Source organism: Macaca fascicularis, chromosome 1, assembly GCF_037993035.2.
Source record: "Macaca fascicularis isolate 582-1 chromosome 1, T2T-MFA8v1.1".
NCBI lineage: Eukaryota > Metazoa > Chordata > Mammalia > Primates > Cercopithecidae > Macaca > Macaca fascicularis.
The window spans coordinates 32,961,408-32,982,810 of record NC_088375.1 but is presented as its reverse complement, the minus strand read 5'-3'; the positions used below and the strand labels follow the sequence as shown (position 1 = coordinate 32,982,810).

The window sequence follows — 21,403 nt, the reverse complement described above, 5'->3', positions numbered from 1 at the left end:
GTGCAATGTCTATCTTCTTAACTTTCCCCTCAACTGTTCCCCAAAGCTACAAAAATGATAGGATTTTTATTAAAAATCTAGACACCAATCCCAAATCCATTCTGCTGTAATGCATTTTTTGGTGCTGGGAAGGAAGTGCCTGGGAAATGGAGACAGGAAGGAAGGAAGGAGGGAAGGAAGGAGGGAAGGAAGGGAGGGAGGGAAGGAGGAAGGAAGGAAGGAAGGAAGGAAGGAAGGAAGGAAGGAAGGAAGGAAGGAAGGAAGGAAGGAAGGAAGGAGGGAAGGGAGGGAGGGAGGGAGGGAGGGAGGGAGGGAGGGAATCCATGGCGTTTAGTAAAGGTAAATACTCTTCTGTGAGTCTTTGGTTTCATACACACACACACACACACACACGTGTATATATATACACACACACTAGACAATAATTAAAGATGTATTAGGTATTAGGTTACAAAGTAAAATGCGTTTTTAAGGTCAATAGAGTAAAGGTGCTTGAACATTCCTTTTCTAAATTGGCCATGATGCAACAGGACTTCCTTGAGTCAGGGTGTCCTGGCATAAACAACAAAGGCTATGATTTGTATCTGACTAGGGAGATTCAGAGATGTATCACGTCAGTCCTGTCACTTTCAAGTTCTGCCCGTGAAAACTCTGCAAGCTCTCCTGAGGTTGCCCTAAAGGAGGAGAGAAGGGCAGCTGTACCACCACCTCCTCATCCATCCTTGTGAGTCATAGGGTGCAGAGGCTGGCATGGGAAGCAGTGACAGCACCAACAGTGGACCCCAGTGGCTACTGCGGCCCTGGTAGATTCAGGCAGCGGAGGAAACGCAGCACTCCAGTATCCCAGGAGCAAGAAGCAACACCCCTCAAAGGCAAATTAGACTGCACGTTATGTTGCTAATATTATCCATAGAGATATGCTTCTTCCTTCAGCACATCTTTGTGTGGCCAGAAAAGTGTCCTCTCCAGACTACTCAGGGAATCTACCACTCCAAACACTTCATCCTTTGAGGTAACTAAATTAGAAGAATATAAATGCTGCACTATCTTGGAGGCTGAGTCTCCCTGACCTCAGTGGGCTCCCGTTACAGCTTCCTCTAGCAGTCAAAAGCCCAGCTCCAGGTTGATTTAGGACCCAACAACAGCAAGGAGGCAAGTCATGGTTTAAAGAACCCTGGCCTTACAGGTGGCAGAGACTAAGGCCCACCCAGGGCTATAATCCTGGCCTTATCCCAGTGATGCAAGGGGGCTGTAATCCTGGCCTTATCCCAATGATACAAGGCCATAGGCACCGTGGAAGCTATGACTTCCTGCATTGTGACAGCTGTTTAACCCCAATAATGCCCTGAAACTCCCAGCATTGTTTTTCACCTTACTCACTGCTTAGAGAAGAAGGGCCTGATGGATCCTATGTTCCCAGACCCAGCCTATGGAAATGTTAAAAAAATATATATATACTACTCTTTGCAAATTCAAGTGCAGTGACGGGGAACAATGTGTGGGGAGAAAGTGTGCAAACAGATCCCATTGCTCCAAGCTGCCATTTTACCTTGCTCAGTAGTGGTCAATTAAGGCCATTTTCTCAGCTTTGGAGGACACTGTTCCAAGAACTAATGTTATAGATTTTTATAAAAACCAATTCCATCCCATGCTTATGAATTACCCAGGAGAGTCATATCATACACTCCTGATGGTAAGAGCTCATTCAGCTTCAGTTCTACATGGCACCTCAGAAAACACTATCAGTCAGGCTAGTACTTTTTTTAGGGCATTTATTTTGTGCTAGGCCCTATGTTAAATACTTAATATCTATTATTCATTAAGCGCTTAAAACCACCCTGTGAGAGCAATGCCATTATTAAGTATTTCCATGTTACAGATGAGAAAACGGAGGCTCAGAGAAAATACATTGCTTGCACACAGTGCCACAGCTAGTACACTCAGACTAGATTCCAGAGCTGTATGATTTCCAAGCTCAACACCTATGGCACTGTCTTGCCTTCTACGTCAAGTATTCTTAACATAAGGTCTTTGACAGTGGTTTCATAAGCCCAGAATAACATCCACAAATCTGAGTCCTGAGGTCTGCTTATAGTGCTTGGGGTGAGAATTACTCCCAGAATCTCTCTAGAGGGCAAGAACTCATCCTCCCCTGGGCCCCCAGGTCTGCTGACAGAGGCAACACTACTACAGACCTCTGGCTTGAGTCACCCTCCAGGGTCTTCAGCTTGATATTTTTTGCTTAGTATCCAAGTATCTGAAGCTCTTTCTGAGCACGTGCTCCAGACAGAAGCCAGTGGTTACTGTGCTCTACTCACACTTGGCCACTGTCCCTTCCAACCCCCTTTGAAGCTTCTGATACTCTGGCGGCAACTAGCTGCTGCTGGGTGGAGAATGGGAATCAGGGGGTTTGCATCCCAACGCAGCCTGTCTGCTGGGCCTCCAGTCCAGTCACTCCCATCCTTGCTGACATTTATTTTCCCCTGAGCTTCAGGTCCACTGGCCCAAGGGCCCTGCTGTTCAGATTAGTCAGAAACCCCAGGGTCAGGTAGAGCAGACCTTTCCCTCCCATAGGACTTTCTCTAATCAGCCCGGTTCATTATTCTGATCAGGACCAAACAAAATGCCCCCTATAACAGCTCTGGGGTTTAGACACAATTCTGCACATCTGCTAATGGAGAGGAAGCTGGTCTCCTCGTCAACACTTACCAAAGTTCCTCCACTGACAGAGATGTGTGCTTGGTGCCAGGGCAGAGGGGAAAGTACAGAAGCTGTTCCCTTGTTGGGAATTGCCCAGCTCCTACCACTGCCTGTCCAGGACCGGCATATCAGACCTGCTTGACAGTGCAACCCGGCTTCCAATGCAGACCCAAGTCAACCTTAGACCTGCCTTCCAGGCCTGCGCAAGTCTGGGCAGAGTCACTGGGCAGTGCTTCCCAGAGACAGCAAGACCGAGGACTTGTTGGTTTGAAGTATTCATTCGAAATAGGGTGCAATCTCAATTATGGAAATTAACACAGATTAAAAAGTGGAAAAAAACCCACCAAAATCAGTAATTAAAAATACAGTCTTTCTGCATGTTCTAGTTATTCTACAATAAATACGTATAGATTTTCTAATCAGAAAAAAAAAAAAACTTTTTTTCAATATAGACTTACTGATTTATCTTTAGCGCATTGGTGCAGGCATTCTAACCCACAAGGCCCATAGCTTTTGGCTGGCTGGAACTTGTGAGATTCACCCCTGGTTCTGTTGAGTGCTTCCTCTCCTTCTGGCTCTGACCCTAGTGGTTTTAATCCAGCTCTGTGAGTTTCAGTTGACCCTGGCTGCACCCTCTTATGTTGCTTTATCCACCCTCGTCCTGCAGCCCCATGCTCCAGCCTTGCTCAGGCCAGCCTGCCTTGACCTTGGACCATGATGCTTGCCTCTGAACCCTCAGGTCCAGCTGCTGCATCCAGGTGGATTATTCCAACCCCTGGATCCCCTCTGGTTTCTTAGGATCCAGTTTCATGGACCACACAGCACAGGAAAAACCAAGGAATATTTTAGGAATCCTCACAGTTCCTAGGGGATTGAGATCTCGATTCACATCCTAGTCAGCCCCACTCTGGAAAGCAGGGTTGACCATTCCCTGAGAGTCACTGATCATCTGCATGAAGCAATGGTACTCATCTACACCCTGGGTCGAGAAGATGCACCACAAATGCCACCATGGGAATTGCCCCTCAGAGTCACCCAAGCATCCTCAATTCTGCTCAATTCAGCAATCAATTTAGCACCCAGTAATGACCCACCCTACCACCTGCACCCCGCTAAGGCTGAGGCTGAGGAAGATGGAAGAGGAAAGATGACCCCACGGTTGGATGGCCCATAATGAACCTGTGGCCCACAAGGAAGTGAACACCGTGGGCTTCTTTATATTTGATGTATTAACAATGCTGATACCTTCCCATCAATTACGTGCCACTTTGTAGCTTATGAAATGCTTTTACATATGCTTCATTCTCACTATAAATAGTCCTCACTTCACAGATCTGAAAATTGAGACTTGGAGCAGTCACACGACTTGCTCAAGCTCATAAAGCCCAAGAATGGAAGTGGCACGAGAGACAGATAGGCATTGTGTCTCCAAAGCAGGTGACCTGTTCACCAGGCAATGACCCCTATCTAGAATCTCCCTAACAGAGACCCCTAGAGGGGAGCGCCTATATCCTAGCTCACAGTCAACCACCTCATCAAGTCCAAGGGCAAAGAAGGCCAAAGATTACTCCATTTCTGAGAAGCAGGTGCATCTATGAGAGACCAATAGGGCCTGTGTAATCCAGGAAACCAGTTTCTCAGTGAAGGAGGACATGTAGCAGGGAAAGACAATTAGGGGGTGTGGATTGTCTGACAGTTACTGAGGTCAATAATAAGAAACAATGTGACAGGCAGCTGTAATCAAGAGAAACTGGGGTTGAGGGGGAGACCTGTAATCCTGGAGCTATCAGTGAGACAGGCTGCAAAGTGGGTAGGCAGGACATTTGTTACCCGAACAATAAACTGTGCTGATGGCTAGCATGACAGTGGGTCCCAGCCCTCACGGGGCCACCCCACACACTCCCAGCAGCAGTTCTCCCAGATAGCACTGCAGAGAGAAAAATTCCAGGAACTTGGGAAGCAGGAAAGACCAATTTGTGGAAATATGCGGGACACTTGGGTAGGTAAGGATGGCTAGAACCACATCACATGTGTGCGTATATGTATTGAAAGAGAGACAGGACCTATTAGACTTCGGACTCTATGCTGAATGCTGTGATAAAAGATAACTAGATTATGGACTCTGCCCTCTAGGGACCCTCCAGGGGGGAAACAAACAGCTCTGCAGATAACTATTGTGATAAGTGTAAAAACAAGTTCTGCTGGAGCTCAGAGAGGGAGATGAATGTCACAAATTCTTTCTCATAAGGTTTCCCAGTCATCTGCATACAGCTCTTGACATTCAAAGTCTAATTTCAAAGTGGAGTCAGGCTGCTTAACTTTGAATCTTGGTGCCCTCACCTAAAGGCTTTGTGACTTTTAGACAAGTCACTTAACCACTCTGTACCTCACTTTCTTCAATTTCTGCATCTGTAAAATGGGATAGTAAAGGTAGTCTGTCTGACTGCTGTGAGAATGAAATGAGGTAATATGTAAAGCCCTTAGAAGACTGGTTGGCATGTGCCTAGACTATGTACATGTCAGTCTAAGAAAGCCCTTCCTTTCCTTTCCTTCACAGTGCAACCCCGCATGCAGATTGGGACAGGGCAGAATGCGCAAACTCTGGGGCATATAATCATATCCGATCAGTTTAGCCTGAAGGTCGTGGGGATGTTCCCTTCCTAATCAAATGCAGCTGGTTTGGGCAAACCTAGCCACAGTCCCACGTTGTTGGTCATCTAGGAAGAGCCCAGAGATCTTGTTATTTTGGAGAAAGGCAATAAATATTCCTTGTTGACTTAATACCGTAGAGTTATCTTACAGATAAAAAGTTTGGATCATTCTAGACACATTTGTGGGTCTAGACTAATGAAGGTATAATATTCTGGAATGGTAAAAAGACACGTCACTGACTATCTCATAATTATCTTCTAACAGCCCCTGATGAATATAACATGGAAAATGATCAAAATCATTCTTTTGGGAAATAGCTCACCTGCTTTGGGCTTTCTATTTAGTGAATAGAGCTAGTGTCTTGCTCAGCAGGGGGGAACGCTTTTATAATGATTTCCCTGCAGCAATCCTGTTTGATAATGCAAAGTAGGATCAAAGAAATAGCTTTTCCTATTAAGAACTCCAAGGAAAGAATCAAGTTTTGAGTTTTTGCTAGGGAAATCTGAGAGCCTCAGGGGGACTGGTGATCCAGTCCTGGAGAAGGACAATTGTTGAGTAAATCCACAGAGAGAAACAGCAAGGTTTCCCTCCGCAATGACTGGCTTTGGCTTCACTCACTCATCTTACCCTCAACTACAGACTCAACCCACGTCCATCTCTGCTGCTTGGAGTCCATGTTGGCGAGCTCCCACATCCCCACCTCAGCCAGCTGCTCGCTAAAGCAACTATAAGTATCCAGAGAGCAGAGAAAGTAGAAGGCTGAAACTTTAAAAAAAAATTCAGAGAACATATTCTTCCTGAAAAATAAAGATAAATAATTAAATAAACCTGCACCTTTATTATTTTTTAAATGTCACTGTATTTTTCCAATCTCCCTATGAGAAAAACAAACTAAAGAAGATGTGAGCTGGATTCCTTTTTACATTTGTGAATTTCTCAGAGATAGCATACATTACCCTCAGAGCACTTCTTTACTACCAACTTCATGGCTTGTTATCCATAGGATTGAGCCTTAGTTTACTCATCTGTAAAGTGGAGCAATAGGCCCACCTTACATGCTTTACAGAATTGGTAGAGGAATCAATCGAGATTATGTTTATGAAAGCACCTTGAAAACTCAGATGAGCTCTACAAATACGAGGTGTTCTGTTATTCTGACTCATTTTAGTGCTTTTCAAAAGGGGAATGGTAGGAAGATCAATGTGGAAAAAAATGTTGCAACCTTTTACAGGCGATAAATCTTCTTCTCTGCTACAGCATGAAGCCACACTGAACCATGTCCACTGTTAGGTTAGTTGAAGGCTGTTGTTAAAATGAAAATGTCACTGTTATTTATGGTATAAGGCTTACCTGTTTCCAAAAAGGTTTTCAGAAGGCATTAATTTATTGCCAGTGCTGTATCTCCTATCACTTTGGCATTTGACTACGGAGGGAATGAGTCACAGAGGAAGGTAAATTCCAAACAGACTTGGGGACAGGAAGAAACATCTGGATTAAACAGCCCCTCCAGGAAGTCCGGTTCCTGTTAGTACCTGCAGTGACAGGCACTGGACAGCCACAAGTTGGTCAGTGAGGGAACTGTGTCCAGGTGGTCAGGTCTTTTTGAACGTGACCTGCTACCATCCTTCAGCCCCCAAAGAGGTGAGAGGTGTGGGTGAGAGGCTACCAAAACCTGCAAATAGAGCCTGCTCAGTGGTGTAGAGAAGGTCACCTTGAGAAAAGCAGTGCCCTTCAGCCGAGGGGCACAGCCAGCCCCAGGCAGCCTCCCAGGGAGGCAGCAAGGGCCTGACTCTCCTCTGCGCCTCAGCTCTCTGGGTGGAGGTCCCCTTCGGCAGAACGGGAAGCTCCAGGACAAGGTAACCTCCGGGGAAAGAAAGAAGCTCTGGAGGAGCAAATGAAGAGTTCCAAGAAGTGTGTGTGCCAAGAGAATGAGTCTTGCACAGCAGTGCACCACAAAGGCTGGGGGAGAAAGGAAAGTTGTGCTGAAGGAATAAGAACTCCAGTAAAAAGGAATTGGGGTCAGGTGAGGTGGCTCACACCTGTAATTCCAGCACTTTGGGAGGATGAGGCAGGTGGATCACCTGAGGTCAGGAGTTTGGGACCAGCCTGGCCAATATGGTGAAACCCCTTCTCTACTAAAAATATATAAATTAGTTGGGCATGGTGGCACACGCCTGTAGTCCCAGCTACTCGGAAGGCTGAGGCAGGAGAGAATCGCTTGAACCTGGGAGGCAGAGGTTGCAGTGAGCCGAGATCGTGCCACAGAGGAATTGGACACCATGCCCAAGTTATTTCAGATACAAACCCCAACCCCCCCCGAAATGTTCTGCATCCCCTTAGTGGGCTTTTTTATAACCTATGTGGATCCCACATGAACTTTGGGAACCCTCAAAACGTGCTGCTTATCAACATCCTTCGGAGCCCACTCAGTGCCATCTGTATTCTTACGTTGTCAGAAAGGCAGCTGCATGTAGCTAAATGGTCAATTCTTGTCTTTATTCAGATCGAACACATTTAAAAGTCCAATATTTTACAATACATATCCTAAATTTAGCAGTTAATAAAAGAACATTTGAATTCCATTGGCACCCCTTTTAACAATAATGAACAAAGATGATGCAGTATAACTTAATGGAGAGCAAAATGCATTTTGTCAAGAAAGTCGGAGAAAGGGAATTTAAGAAATTATGTATCCTGAAGAACCATTCTCTAAAGTAATGAGGAAGGCTAATCTGAGCCTTACTGACTAAATAACTGCAAAATAAGATAAGCGATAAGAGAAAATCTTTTATGTTTTTGAGGTTGATATTCATCTTTGGGGCCAATTGCAACTGCAGATGTCAAAGGGCCTCTTAATCATATTATGCCCTTCTCTGAAAACATTGCTGGCTTGGCTCAACAAGCATACAGATACAAAGCAAATTTCTAAAAATGCCAATCAAGGCTCTCTGACATCTTAGTACGCTTCATCCCTGAACACAATCACCCCTACATTGTACTATCCCAGGAACCAAGCCCTTCTACAAACATGTCTCTACTCCCCTTCAACTGCCTTTTTTTTTTTTTTTTTTTTTTTTTTTTTTTGAGGCGGAGTCTCGCTCTGTCACCAGGCTGGAGTGCAGTGGCGCAATCTCGGCTCACTGCAACCTCTGCCTCCCGGGTTCAAGCGATTCTCTCCTGCCTCAGCCTTCCAAGTAGCTGGGACTACAGGCGTGCGCCACCACGCCCAACTAATTTTTGTATTTTTAGTAGAGACGGGGTTTCACCATGTTGGCCAGGATGGTGTCAATCTCCTGACCTCATGATCCACCTGCCTTAGCCTCCCAGAATGTTGGGATTATAGGTGTGAGCTACCCTGCCTGGCCTCAACTGCGTTTTCCATTGCCTCCTCCTTTCAAAATCTTTCTCATTCTTCAAGACCCAGCTCAAAAGTCACCTTTTCCATTAGTCTTTCTCTAGAGAAATCTTGCATCTGAAATGCCACCTTCTGCTGGACTCCCAGAAGAAGTTCCCATACCTCTGATATGGTACTCCTCATGGCCTGCTATTTATTCTTGTTATATGAATATCTTTCTCCTAGTCACACAGGGAGTCACCTGAGACTTCTCTATCCTGACCTCGTCATCTGGAATGGAACCTAGTCCCGTTCCTGGCATGCAATCAGTGTGTAACTTAATTTAATTAAGCAGGTTTTGCTCCGTATACCAGTACTCTCAGAGCTTCTTCAAACTTCAGGTAGAAAATAATTATGTTATTTCATGCACTAGAAGGTATAATTCACCTGCTTGTAGTCTTTGGGTCAGGGCGGTGCTATTTAATGCTCTAAAAGACATAATGTACACGATGAAGTAAATAACTCCTTTAGACCACTAGAGCTGAACTTTAATACGTTGCCCTTTCTAGCACACAAGTAATCTGAAGAAATGAATGGCTATCCAATATACGAAAGCAATTATTTGCTTACTGCTGGAAGGATCAACTCCAATATAGTTATGCTATATAATTGGAAGCAGCATGAATTTGATATTTGAATCTGTCATTTGATATTTTTAGGGCAGATAAATTTATCTTGTATTCTGGATGTGGATGAGTATAATTTTCAAAGGTGACTATTCCTAAGATTTGTTTGTTTCTAAAGGGTTTCAATGTTCTAAGAAAAAAAAAAGCAAGCAATCAGTTCCTATATTTACAGTTATAATTACTTAGAAGTTCTGAGCCCATGTTTAGCACATATTAGTAGTGTTTCCAGAGCTTGATATCCAGTGGTCCATCTGCTAATATGTTAATATGTGACCAGTCCCTTATCTAACAGGCACACACGAAGTATGTATGTATTATTTTCAGTATTGATCGACTTTAAGCCTTCATGAAGACTGAAGATGGTCCCTTCAGCAGCCATTCTTCCTTTCACTTGGCCTTGGGGCTCCAGTTAATTCTGCTGATTTTATAACCTTTGCCACCCCCTCTCCCCACCCACAACTCCTCTCTACCCTCCACCATCCCCCTCCATCTGGACTTTGATACTGTCTCTTCACGAAGCCTTCTCCAGTCACGTCTCCCACACTCATGTCTGCTTACCTTTAAAACACTAATTTTAAATGAGTAATATTAATTCAGTACATAAAAATGGACTGGCTTGCCTTGTTCTTCAGTTTCATGGATATCAGCCTAGTCTTCTCAACTAGATTATAAGCTCCATGAGGGAAGAGGCCACTTCTTATATTTCAAACCAGTTTCTCAATCTGTTCTAAGGGATGTGGGCAGGAAACAGAAACCATCAACTTGGGCTACAGTCTGGCTGGCAATCTTTCTTGCAAAGACACTTTCTTTGCAGTTGTATTAAATGTAGAAAAGAAAAAGATGAAAGGTAATATGACTCTTCAAGAAGAATAATTGAACAGCGAACGGTGACACGCTGTTCTCCAAGCTCAAGAAATACAGATGAAAAATAGACATTAATGATAGCAAAAGGTCAGGTGCTTAGAAGAATTTCTGACCAAAATGGTGTAGATTAATTGGGAATTCATTATTTATATCCTACCTACTTCCCAAGGATAGAGGCAGCTGCTGAAGGGAGGCTATGGTGTCTACTACTGAACTGAGAGCCTGGAAATATGATTCAGGACTTAGTTTGGCTCTAACTTACTGTGCATCTTGGGCAAATCATTCCCATACCCTCATCTATAAAATGGAAATAATCTCATCAATTCTTGTGAGGATTAAATGGGATCATATATAATATGTTTATGTATGTATGTCTGTGTATTTGTATCTGTTATATATATATGTGTGTATATATATGCAATTACATATAATTATAACATATTGTATACAATATATATGTGTGTATATACACATATATGTGTATATATAGTGTGTATATATATACAATATATATGTGTGTATATATATAATTATATACATATAATTGTCAGATGCTTTACAGATGTTAAGAATTCTCTGTAGCCTATAAAAATCAAATAAATTCTCACTTAAATTAGGCTTCTATTTATCATAGGGAAATCTAGTTCATGCATCATAAAATTTTAGATCTAAAGTTACAAGACAGACTTTCTATCAGCATCTGCCTAAAAAAAAATAGACGCCCCCACCCCAGCAGTAGATTTGCCCAGCCTTGCCAGTTGTATTGTAAAGTGGGAATTCCAACCTAGCTGACCTCACCTTCACTTCCAATCTTCACTTCCAGTCATGATATTCTCATTACTCCCTTGGTATCATTCCCTTGATTGATACTCAAGATCCCATTTTCCAGATGAAGAAGGAGTCTCTGCGAAAGGTAATGCCAATTAGAGTTCTCCCAGATAGTACGAGGCAGAACCGGAGGACAAGACCAGAAGCTGGGTCCCATATGCCAGCCACTGAGGTTTCTCCTAATCCACACTGACACGAAGCCATGAACAAACTGGGCTGACCGCATGTGCTAAAAAATGAGTGTGGATCCATTAGGTTCCGAACCAAAGACCCTTCCTGCAGATTCCCACATGGGGATACATCAAAGAGCACATGGTCAGGGGCATTGGGCAGCTGCACCTGGTGGGAGGCGGCACCCGGGCTGGCCCAGCACATCCTCCCACACCATTCCATGTCCTTGTTGACAGCTCTGGGCCAGCCATGGAGTCCTGTCTGCTGGGAGTTTTCTGCCCTCGGGTTCTTTTCAGAAATCTGACAGGCCCAATAAAGGCCCAGCGCTGATGGAGAGGAGCTGGCTCGGAGTTCTCCCAGCAACCCCGTGCTGCCTCCACTGACACAATGGGGCCGGCTGTAATCACATTACACCCTCATCTTTCATAATTACCCTCTTTCTCCAAGTGACAGAGCATCCCAACGGCAGGGAGGAAACTATTTTTAAATGAATTCTAACAAAAAAAAAAAGAGTGTCATTTTCCACAGACATAATTCTGGTTTATAACTCACCCCTAAGAACAGAGTGGGGACCACGAATGGCAGAAGCTGGAAAATCCAAATCAAGCACCCACCACCCAATCCCAGGAGGTCACTTCTCCTTCCCTGCCCAACAACCTTCACACTCATTTCATTCTCCCTCCTGCACCTTTTATTTTTTCTTTTCTTGAGGCCCCTCTGGCCCATGCTGGTCTTTTCCACCCTGTTTTGACTCTGAAAAAAAAGAAAAAGAAAAGAAAAAAGCTCAAAGGCATGTGGGTACCTTCTGGCTACTTCTTTTCCTCCTCACCTTCCCAGTCCTTCCTCCCAGTCTCTCAAAGCTCAGAGGAGGTCATGTGGAGGAGGAAGAGGAAAAGAAAAACAACTTTAGGTGGGACACAAGCTTCAGCCAACCTGGGTGACCCAAGTCTCTCCCCACAGGTCTCCCTAGAGGGGAGTGAGCACCTCATTAACTAGGCGCTAAATCAGCCTTGAGGATGATCCTGTTATCCACCTCTTACAAATTACCCGGAGAAACCTCTGGTGCTGGCCGTGATAATTGTATTGATAAGGAAGCTGGAGTGGAGGAAATGAATCAATGGAAATGCACGGATCTCTTGAGTATCAATCTATCGAATTACTGCAACTCTCTTGCACTCCCATTTGTAGTGTCATTAACCATCTGTCTTGCTCACAACTATTAGTGTATCGTTGAGCCCTGGGTGTATTATCTATCCCTCAGGTTTATATTTTCTCACTCTACCTGTGAAACTCTTATGTTTCTCCACCAGCCTAGCACTCTTCCATTTTTTTTCTCCTCCACCTTCTCTTTTTTTCCTTCCTTCTCTGTTTTTCCCTATTTTCCCCATCTTAGTCCACTTGGGCTGCTAAAAGAAAATACCGTAGACTGGGTGGTTTAAGAACAAAAGAAATTTATTTCTCACCATTCCAGAAGCTGGGAAGTCCCAGGTCAAGGTGCTGGCAAATTCAGAGTCCAGGAAGGGCTCACTCTTTGGTTCTTAGGTGGCACCTTCTAGCTGTGTCCTCACATGTAGAAAAGGCAAGGAGTATCCTTATCTCTTTTTTATTTTGAGACAGGATCTTACTCTGTCACCCAGGCTGGAGTGCAGTGGCACAATCTCAGCTTACTGCAGCCTCAAGCAACCCTCCTACCTCAGCCTCCCGAGTAGCTGGGGCTACAGACACACACCACCACGCATAGCTCATTTTTGTAATTTTTGTAGAGACATGGTTTTGCCATGTTGCCCAGGCTGGTCTCAAACTCCTGGGCTCGAGAAATACACCTGCCTTGGCCTCCCAAAGTGCTGAGATGACAGGCATGAGCCACTGTGCCCAACTCTCTCTACGTCTTTTATAAGGGCACTAATCCCATTCATGGGAGTTTTGCCACTGTGACTTAATCACCTTCCAAAGTCCCTACCTCTTAATGCCATCCTCTTGGGAATTTCAGCATATGAATTTTGGGGGGACACAAACATTCAGACCATGGCATCCTGCTTCTCCTACCACCAGTTTATTTCTTTAACTGGCCTATTTTGGTTCTAGTCCTCGACTCTTACTCATTCTAGTCTCTTTGACTCATCTGAGATACAGGAAGAGAGTGAAGGGCAGAGGAGGCTCTGCTAGTCCCCTCGAGCCTTCTAAGTTGTTGCCTTTGGAGACAGGTTTTGCATCTCATTTAAACATTACCCACTGTCTCATACCAAAGACACAGAATGGGTCCCAGAACAAGTGGGACCTCTTTAAAGGAGATGAACATATCCAATGCAGCACTTCCAGACATGCCACAGCATTAGGCCAGGCCTTTCTCATGGCAAGCTGCAAATTCTGTCCAACAGCATCACTAAAAAGTGCTAAAGAGGCCGAGCGCAGTGGCTCATGCCTGTAATCCCAACACTATGGGAGGCCAAGGCAGGTGGATTACCTGAGGTCCAGAGTTCGAGACCAGGCTGGCCAACATGGTGAAACCCCGTCTCTTCTACAAATACAAAAATTAGCTGGGCGTGGTGGCACACACCTGTAATCCCAGCTCCTTGGGAGGCTGAGGCAGGAGAATTGCTTGAACCTGGGAGATGGGTGTTGCAGTGAGCAGAGATCATGCCACTGTACTCCAGCCTAGCCAACAGAGCGAGACTCTCTCAAAAAAAAAAAAAAGAGTGCCAAAGAAAGAGGCCACCTGCAGAACAGTCACCATTCTTGGCAGTACAGAAGAATAAAAGGTAGCCACAGAGAATGAAGGCAGAAATGAAGTTTTCAGGGACACAAGAAAGAAAGCCACTTTGAAATAATTAGTGACATGAGCTTAGCAACACTACGGGCACATTGATTAAGTAGGCATTTAATAAACATTAGTTTCACTTTCCCCTTCAGCAGGCCTCAGAGAAAGTGAGAAAAAATGGAGCACCTCACACCATTCATTCTATCTTCTTTCTCTGCCTTCCCCTAGAAAAGCAGCACAGGAGAGAAGCAGAGAGGTTGACGGTGGTGTGACAAGGGATGGATTGTTATCCATCCCTTGGGTAGAACTGGAGCGCAGAACATATTGGGGGATCTCAGAGAAGTGAATGAAGCCAGAGGGAGCCCATGAAAGGCCATGGGTTTCTATAACTGCTGGCTCGGTGGAGAATTGTTCTGGAAAATGACAAGTTTAGAAAATGTCCCCCGGCTCCTCTAGGATCAAAGTTTGCTGGGTTACAATTGCTCCTGATTTCAGGGACACTATAGAGGCTGGAGACTTTTAAATAAAGAGCCATCAAACAAGCCTCCTCTCGAGGAGAGACTGAAGCAATTTCTGAGGAGATAGCTTGGATTGGTGGAGAAAACATTAATCTCAAAGTCATCCCTGTCAGAAAGGCCTAAATCTGAACCCAGGGGGAGAAGAGTGTTGACTTGTAAGAGCTCTAAGTCTTTTCATGAGAATGGTATGTAGACCCTAATTAAAGCTGGCTGGAAAACAGCCGCTGAGAGCACAGACCATGGTCTGCAAAATCTGGGTTCAGTCTTGGCTCCTCTGCACAATAACTGTGCAATCTTGGTCAAATCCTTTGACCTTTCCTGAGATTGATTTTCTTCATCTTAAATAATGGAGACAGAAAGAGGACCTATCATCACAGGAAAATCACCACAGGGCCCTGCTGGTTGTCTGCAGCAAGTCTGATTGACTGATGCCCCATTCTGATTGGTTGCAGCCCAAACCACACCAGTCGCTAAATATCTTGACTCTTAAATATCACTGTTCCCTAGCTTATAGGTTGCTGTGAGAAATAAATAAAATAATACAAGGAAAATGCTTAACTTGGCCCAGTTATTACTAGTATTTGTTATGGGCTGAATTGTGTCCCTGCTTTCCTAAGAAGACGTGTTGAAATCCTAACCCCCAGAACCTCAGAATGTAAACTTATTTGGAAATAGGATCATTGCAGATAAAAGTAGCTAAATTAAGATGAGATCACACTGGAGTGGAGTGGTTCCTCTAATCCAGTGTGACTGCTATACTTTTAAGAAGACAACCATATGAAGAATCAAGGAGAACACAGGGCACGACAGAGGCACAGACTGGAGTGATGCATCTACAAGCAGAGGAATGGTGAGGGATGCTAGCAGTCACCAGCAGCTGGGAGAGCAGCATGGGGCAGATTCCCTCTCAGAGACCTAGGGAAGAATCAACCCTGCTGATGCCTGACTTGGACTTCTGCCACCAGAACTATGAGAGAATAAAGTTCTGTTGTTTTAAGACACTCAGTTTGTGATTATTTGTTATGGCAGCCCTAGGGAACTAATGCCATATTATAGTGGGTTGGCTCCTCAAAGCCCGCTAAGACAAAGAATTTATAAAGCATCAGGAAAGAGAAGATCTCAATGTTCATTCTAGCCCAATCGCTCATCTGATGCTTAACATCCCCTCTTCGGCACTCTCATTAAATAGTGTTTCCACTTGTACCTGAACACTTCCAGTGACCAGGAAGTCACTACTTACTATGACACCCAGGTAACTTTCATTATTAGCAATGCTAGTCTGTATATTGACCTAAAATCTGTTTCCTTGTACATTCTCCCATTTGGTGGAAACCACTTCCCTAGGACCTTTTGCCATATACTTAGCATTTTACAACCCTTCAAATACTTGCATTCGTTGAACAAGCCATGCTCTTGTACATATCATAGTTTTAGCAAATATAAGTTCTTCTGTGTGAAATGAACTTTGGCCTTCTCCACCTAAAGAATAATCCATTAAAGTCAAGTTTGGTACTATCCCCTGATAGAGCAGGTTACATGATGAGAAAAAGCAATCCCCAAATCTGGGCTTCAAACACCAAAAGATTATTTCTCACATGACATGTTCTCACATGACATGTCCACTGTGAGTCAGCAGGAAACTCTGTAGTCACCCGGGGACCCAGGCTGGCAGAGCAGAGCAGCCACCATCCTGAACTCTGCCAGTCACCTCCGGAGAGAGAAAGCTCTAGGGTGTCTCCTATCAGCAATGTTAATGTACCAGCCCAGAAAAGACACCCACCACTTCCTCTCACAATTCATCGGCCAGAACTAGCACCATGGCCTCACCTAACCAAGACAGGGCTGGAAGATGCAGTCCTCCTGGAAAGCCAGGCCAGAAATATTTGGCAAACGGCACTGACGGCCACCCCACCCACTCTGTGTGCCCCTCCCTGCCGCCCCCGGCAGAGTTGTTAGCATCTCCTCCAGCCTTCTCAGAGCAAGTGATGTATTTGTTAGCCATGGTAATTATCACATTGCATTGTTGTTACATTTACTTATGTTTTCATCTCCTCCATGAAAATGAGAGTTTCTCAAGGACAGGTTAGGGCATAATAAGTGTTTGATATGTGGATGCATTTGAGAACAGTGACCATCTATCCAGTGTAAAAGCCAAATGACTTACAGGGGTTTACAAGACTGGGCATGACCTGGTCCCTGCTACTTCTCTGACCTTATCTCCCCATAGGGCTCCCTTGTTCATTTGGCCCCAGCCACACTATGCCTCAAACTCACCAGACCGACCCCTGCCTCGGAGACTCGAACTATTCCCTCACTATCTATTCAGCTCACCACCCCACTTCTGTTGGGTGTCCTCTCAGCTGTCATCTTCTCAGAGAAGCCCGTCCTGATCATGCCCCACACAATGTCGACCTGCCCTGTTAACACCCCAGCTCCCTCCATAGCAGTTACCACTTCTTGACACAAGCACAAACTCATATGTCTTGCATTATCACATGCTAAATATCACATAATTTGTATTATATAATACATTATATATGACATATATAATTGTTTGTGGTATTTATTTATATGCCCCAACCCCCGACCCACATATACTTGAATGCAACTTCTAAAAGAAAAAGACCAGCATATAGTAGGTACTCAATAAATATCTTTCAAATGAGTGAATGATAAATGAATAAATGTACCCCCTAAGTCTTCACATCTTTGGGCCAAAATGCTAAACTTATCCCTCTCATATTATAGGATTTTGAGTCCCTTCAACAACCCAGGCACCTAGAAGTGGCCAATGATCAGTGCAGTAAAGAGTAGAACAACATAGCCCCTTGTCTATCTTTTGTCTTATATTTTAATTAATAAAGCCTATGTTTGAGTAAGAGTTCAGGGGTTACAAAAATCACAGTGTTGACTGACTCATAGCAAGTTTAGTTATTGACTAAGATATTTAGTGTTTTTTACACATAAAACTGTACCTTTCCCCCTCCATGTAATTTTGTAGCTGTCACTTTGGACCTAAAAGTGTAGGACCTAACATCTTTCTCTCTTAATTTTCCTGTCACTTGTCTTCCTTTTCATTGATAATGTTATTTATTCATTCACTTATTTTGAGTATCAACTATGTGCAAAAAAGCTGTTAAGTGCTATGGGGTGCTATGTGATCATTTTCCAATTCCCAGAAGAAAAAATTATTCAGCAATATCCACATGCATCAGATAAACAAACTTTGCTTCAATTAGAAAGATAGCTAAGACCCCGTCTTTGTGTAAATGACTGATAGCAGAGCCGTTTCTGGGAGACTTTCAATGATAGGAGGGCTCAAGAAAGTGATGCTCAAGAAAGTCATGCCTAGAGAACCTAAAAGTGAGGAGGCAGGTAGAGACTTGGATGAGAGGGGGCTTTAGGAACTTGCAGGTAGGAGGGCAATTTGTTCCCAACATGTCACTCTACCTATCCCCAAGGTTTATTTACCTTGTCTGGAAGTGACCAACAGAGCATCATCTCCCACATTGCTCCAAGGATCTCACCCACCTTTGGACAAGGCTATGTTAAGGATTGGGCTTTTCTGCTGTCCACTAATGGATAAGACATTTCATAAGTTCCAGTGATTTCAGGGAAGGTCTTGACTAGGGGAAGAATCGGAACAATTATTCCACTTGTCTGCAAACAATATTTATTTATGTCAGTTAATGCTGGGTACTGGGTAAATATTATACAGATAATAATTCCATTAACCCTCCAACCTTGTAAGATAAGTACCATTATTATCTCCACTTTATATATAGGGAAACTGAAGCACAGAGCAGGTAAGAGAAACTGAGGCACAAAGAGCTTAAGTGATCTTCCCACAGCTAGAAAATGAAAGAGCTGAGGCTTGAACCTAAACAGAGACTCCATAGGCTCCAGAGTCTACAGTCTCAACAGCTCTGCTCTGGTCTGCTCCTGTCCATATTGTAAGCAGGGACAGATAATAGTCAGTATATAGTAAGGGCTGAATAATAAGGCATGATTTTATACTAGGTACTAATACAGGTTATTCCTAATAAAATCAACCCTTAGGCATTGTTCAGAACTGAAATTGAACAGACCAGTACCTAACTTGAGGATAATGGAGAGGGATTAAATTAGTTGGAGAATGATTTAACCTTTTGCTCACTGAGCATTTTCTCATGAATTCATCTATCCATCCTTCCAGGGATCCACTTATTCAACAACTATGCACTGAGCACTCTCACCGTCCTGGAGCGACGGTCACACACTGCAGATAAGACACGGTCTGACCAACAAGGACTTAGCAGTCCAGGTGGGGAGAAGCAGGCAAAGGAAACCCATGGTCTAGCATGGCAAGTGATGTCAGAAGTGGGGCCTGGAAGAGAGGGACATGAATTCACCTGCATTTGGGAGAATAGCTGAGGAGGCAGGAGGGAAAAGATGAGAGACAAATGCTCATGGAGGAAAGAACATTGAATCTGACCCTAGCAAAATTTTCTAATCGCAATATTCCTGGGAAGATGTTAGAAATTACACAATTTCCATCAAAAGCAAGAGAAAATGGAATATTCTTTTCAAGAAAGGCCCTGGGACATAGTAATTAATAATACATGTTTTGAAGTGAGACCTGCATTCAAATCTTAACCTCTCTTGGAAGAACTTCCACCATTAGAAAATGGAGCTAATCATAGTGTCCCATCACAAGGTTGTCCTGAGGGTCATGTAAGCTCACGTGTGAGCGGCTCAGCACAGTCTGTACTGAGTACAAATGCAGTAAATCCTAGCTGTGACCTTCTTCTCAGACGCATAGTCACACTCACTTGGTCCCTTAGTCCTTAATCTTCTTAGTAACTCTTAGAACCAAGGTTTGTAAATCTCTTTTCTGTTTTGCATAGAGAATACAAAAGGAATAAAATTTCTGTAAACCTGATTTGCATCTCAGTGAGTTTATTGTACTCTATGGTTCTTGGTGACTAGGTAACCAGCAGAGGAGCTAATTCATTATTTTACCAATTTAAACAGGAACTTGGAAGAAAAGCATCTGGAGGTCACAGAGCACAAGGACTATACTAACATGAAGATTTAAAGAAAGTTCAGCTCACACAGCCATAGATAATCACAAATGTATCCAAGGATTATTAACAATCACAATTACCTGGAGCTGTATTATTTACCTGGCTGGTTATTCTGAAGACAACTTGTATGAATAGATGAGCTGAGAGGAGCTCATGAAGTTGTTTTGAAGTGGCTGGCAGAGTCCTTTTGCAATAAATATCTGGGGAAATAGGAGAGGACACCCAAGGCTCCCTGGTCCAATTTCTCACCTGGAAGTGAAAAGAAACTCTGAGTACTCCCCAGAGGAACAGCCCATCCACAGGGCCCCAGCCCCCAGTCCTCATGTTTCCTCCAAGAACCACTTGCCCACCATGGGACCAGACCCGTGTGTTCCAGATAAGCCTTTTGAGAAAACAAAATAGTATGCAGAAGCAGTGTCCATTTTCGGGGGTCCAGTCCTCTAGGGAACAAAGTCCTGGGCCTTTATGACATTGGGCAGCCACGGTCCCTTCCTGATGTCCCCCTTGAAAATCTCTGGCTGCCTATTCCCGAGCTTTGTAGGCTTGTGCAGAGCCATGGTGCTAAGGCATAGGTCTCAGAGGCTGTCTCTTTCCTTGGTTTCCCTTGCAGATTCCCACAACTCCATGCTGTGTGCTGCAGGCTGGTCCTGAACCCAGATCTCTGGCTGAGAGGATGGGGGCAGATGGGGAAACAGTGGTTCTGAAGAACATGCTCATTGGCGTCAACCTGATCCTTCTGGGCTCCATGCTCAAGCCTTCGGAGTGTCAACTGGAGGTCACCACAGAAAGGGTCCAGAGACAGTCAGTGGAGGAGGAAGGAGGCATTGCCAACTACAACACATCTAGCAAAGAACAGCCTGTGGTCTTCAACCACGTGTACAACATTAACGTGCCCCTGGACAGCCTCTGCTCCTCGGGGCTAGAGGCCTCTGCTGAGCAGGACGTGAGCGCAGAAGACGAGACTGTGGCAGAGTACACGGGCCAGACCTCAGACCACGAGAGCCAGGTCACCTTTACACACAGGATCAACCTCCCCAAAAAGGCCTGCCCATGTGCCAGTTCGGCCCAGATGCTGCAGGAGCTGCTGAGCCGGATCGAGATGCTGGAGAGAGAGGTGTCAGTGCTGCGAGACCAGTGCAACGCCAACTGCTGCCAAGAAAGTGCTGCCACAGGTAGAGTCCGGGAGCTTGCAGCATGGTCTCAGTAGGGGAAGGAGAGGGCTGAGCAGAGAGGGAGAGTGAACAAGAAGGACCAATGCACTTCCAGCAGAAACACACTCCCATCAAAACCCCGGCCTCTCTTCACACGGTCAAAGGAGAAAAGTGCCTTAGTCTGTAGCTGCTGGTTAATATGTCTCTAAGATCTAAATGCAGTTCTTCCCCGAGGGATTCAGTCCAGGGATTCTCTACACTGCATAGCCAGTTTGAAATACATTAACCTGATTTTGGGTGGATGAGTCAGGTAATGGTTCATCGGTTCAGCACAGCAACTTCGATGGTGAGCAGGGAATTTGATGTCTGTCTTCATTCATCTTTGGTTTTCACAAGCTGTTGAATTGATATCTATCCATGTTAACCTGAGGGACTAGAGAATGCAGACGCTCTGTTCACTCAATCACAGCCTTTCTCCCATCTGAGTAGATGATAGTCATTAAAGTCTCGGAGGACCTATCCCCATCTTCTCCAGTGAGATGGAAGTTTTAGTCCCTGCCCCCTCAACAAGCACTCAGAAGCGTATGCACACACACACACTCTCTCTCACACACACACACGCATGCACATACGCATGCTCTCACACACAACACACTCACACAGCTTAGTGCACCC

At 44.5% G+C, this 21,403-nt stretch overlaps 1 protein-coding gene across 6 annotated transcripts in view; it reads left to right on the top strand.

Annotated features, from left to right (window-relative positions):
- The window catches only part of TNR (tenascin R), a 428,883-nt gene that overhangs the window by 321,826 nt on the left and 85,654 nt on the right, over positions 1-21,403 (top strand). For all 6 annotated transcript variants that reach the window (XM_045393008.3, XM_045393002.3, XM_005540057.5 and 3 more), the window contains one exon: positions 20,188-20,749. In XM_045393008.3, coding sequence (XP_045248943.2) covers positions 20,251-20,749 — 499 coding nt within the window. In that variant the 5' untranslated portion in view covers positions 20,188-20,250. The remainder of the gene's footprint in view (positions 1-20,187; positions 20,750-21,403) is intronic.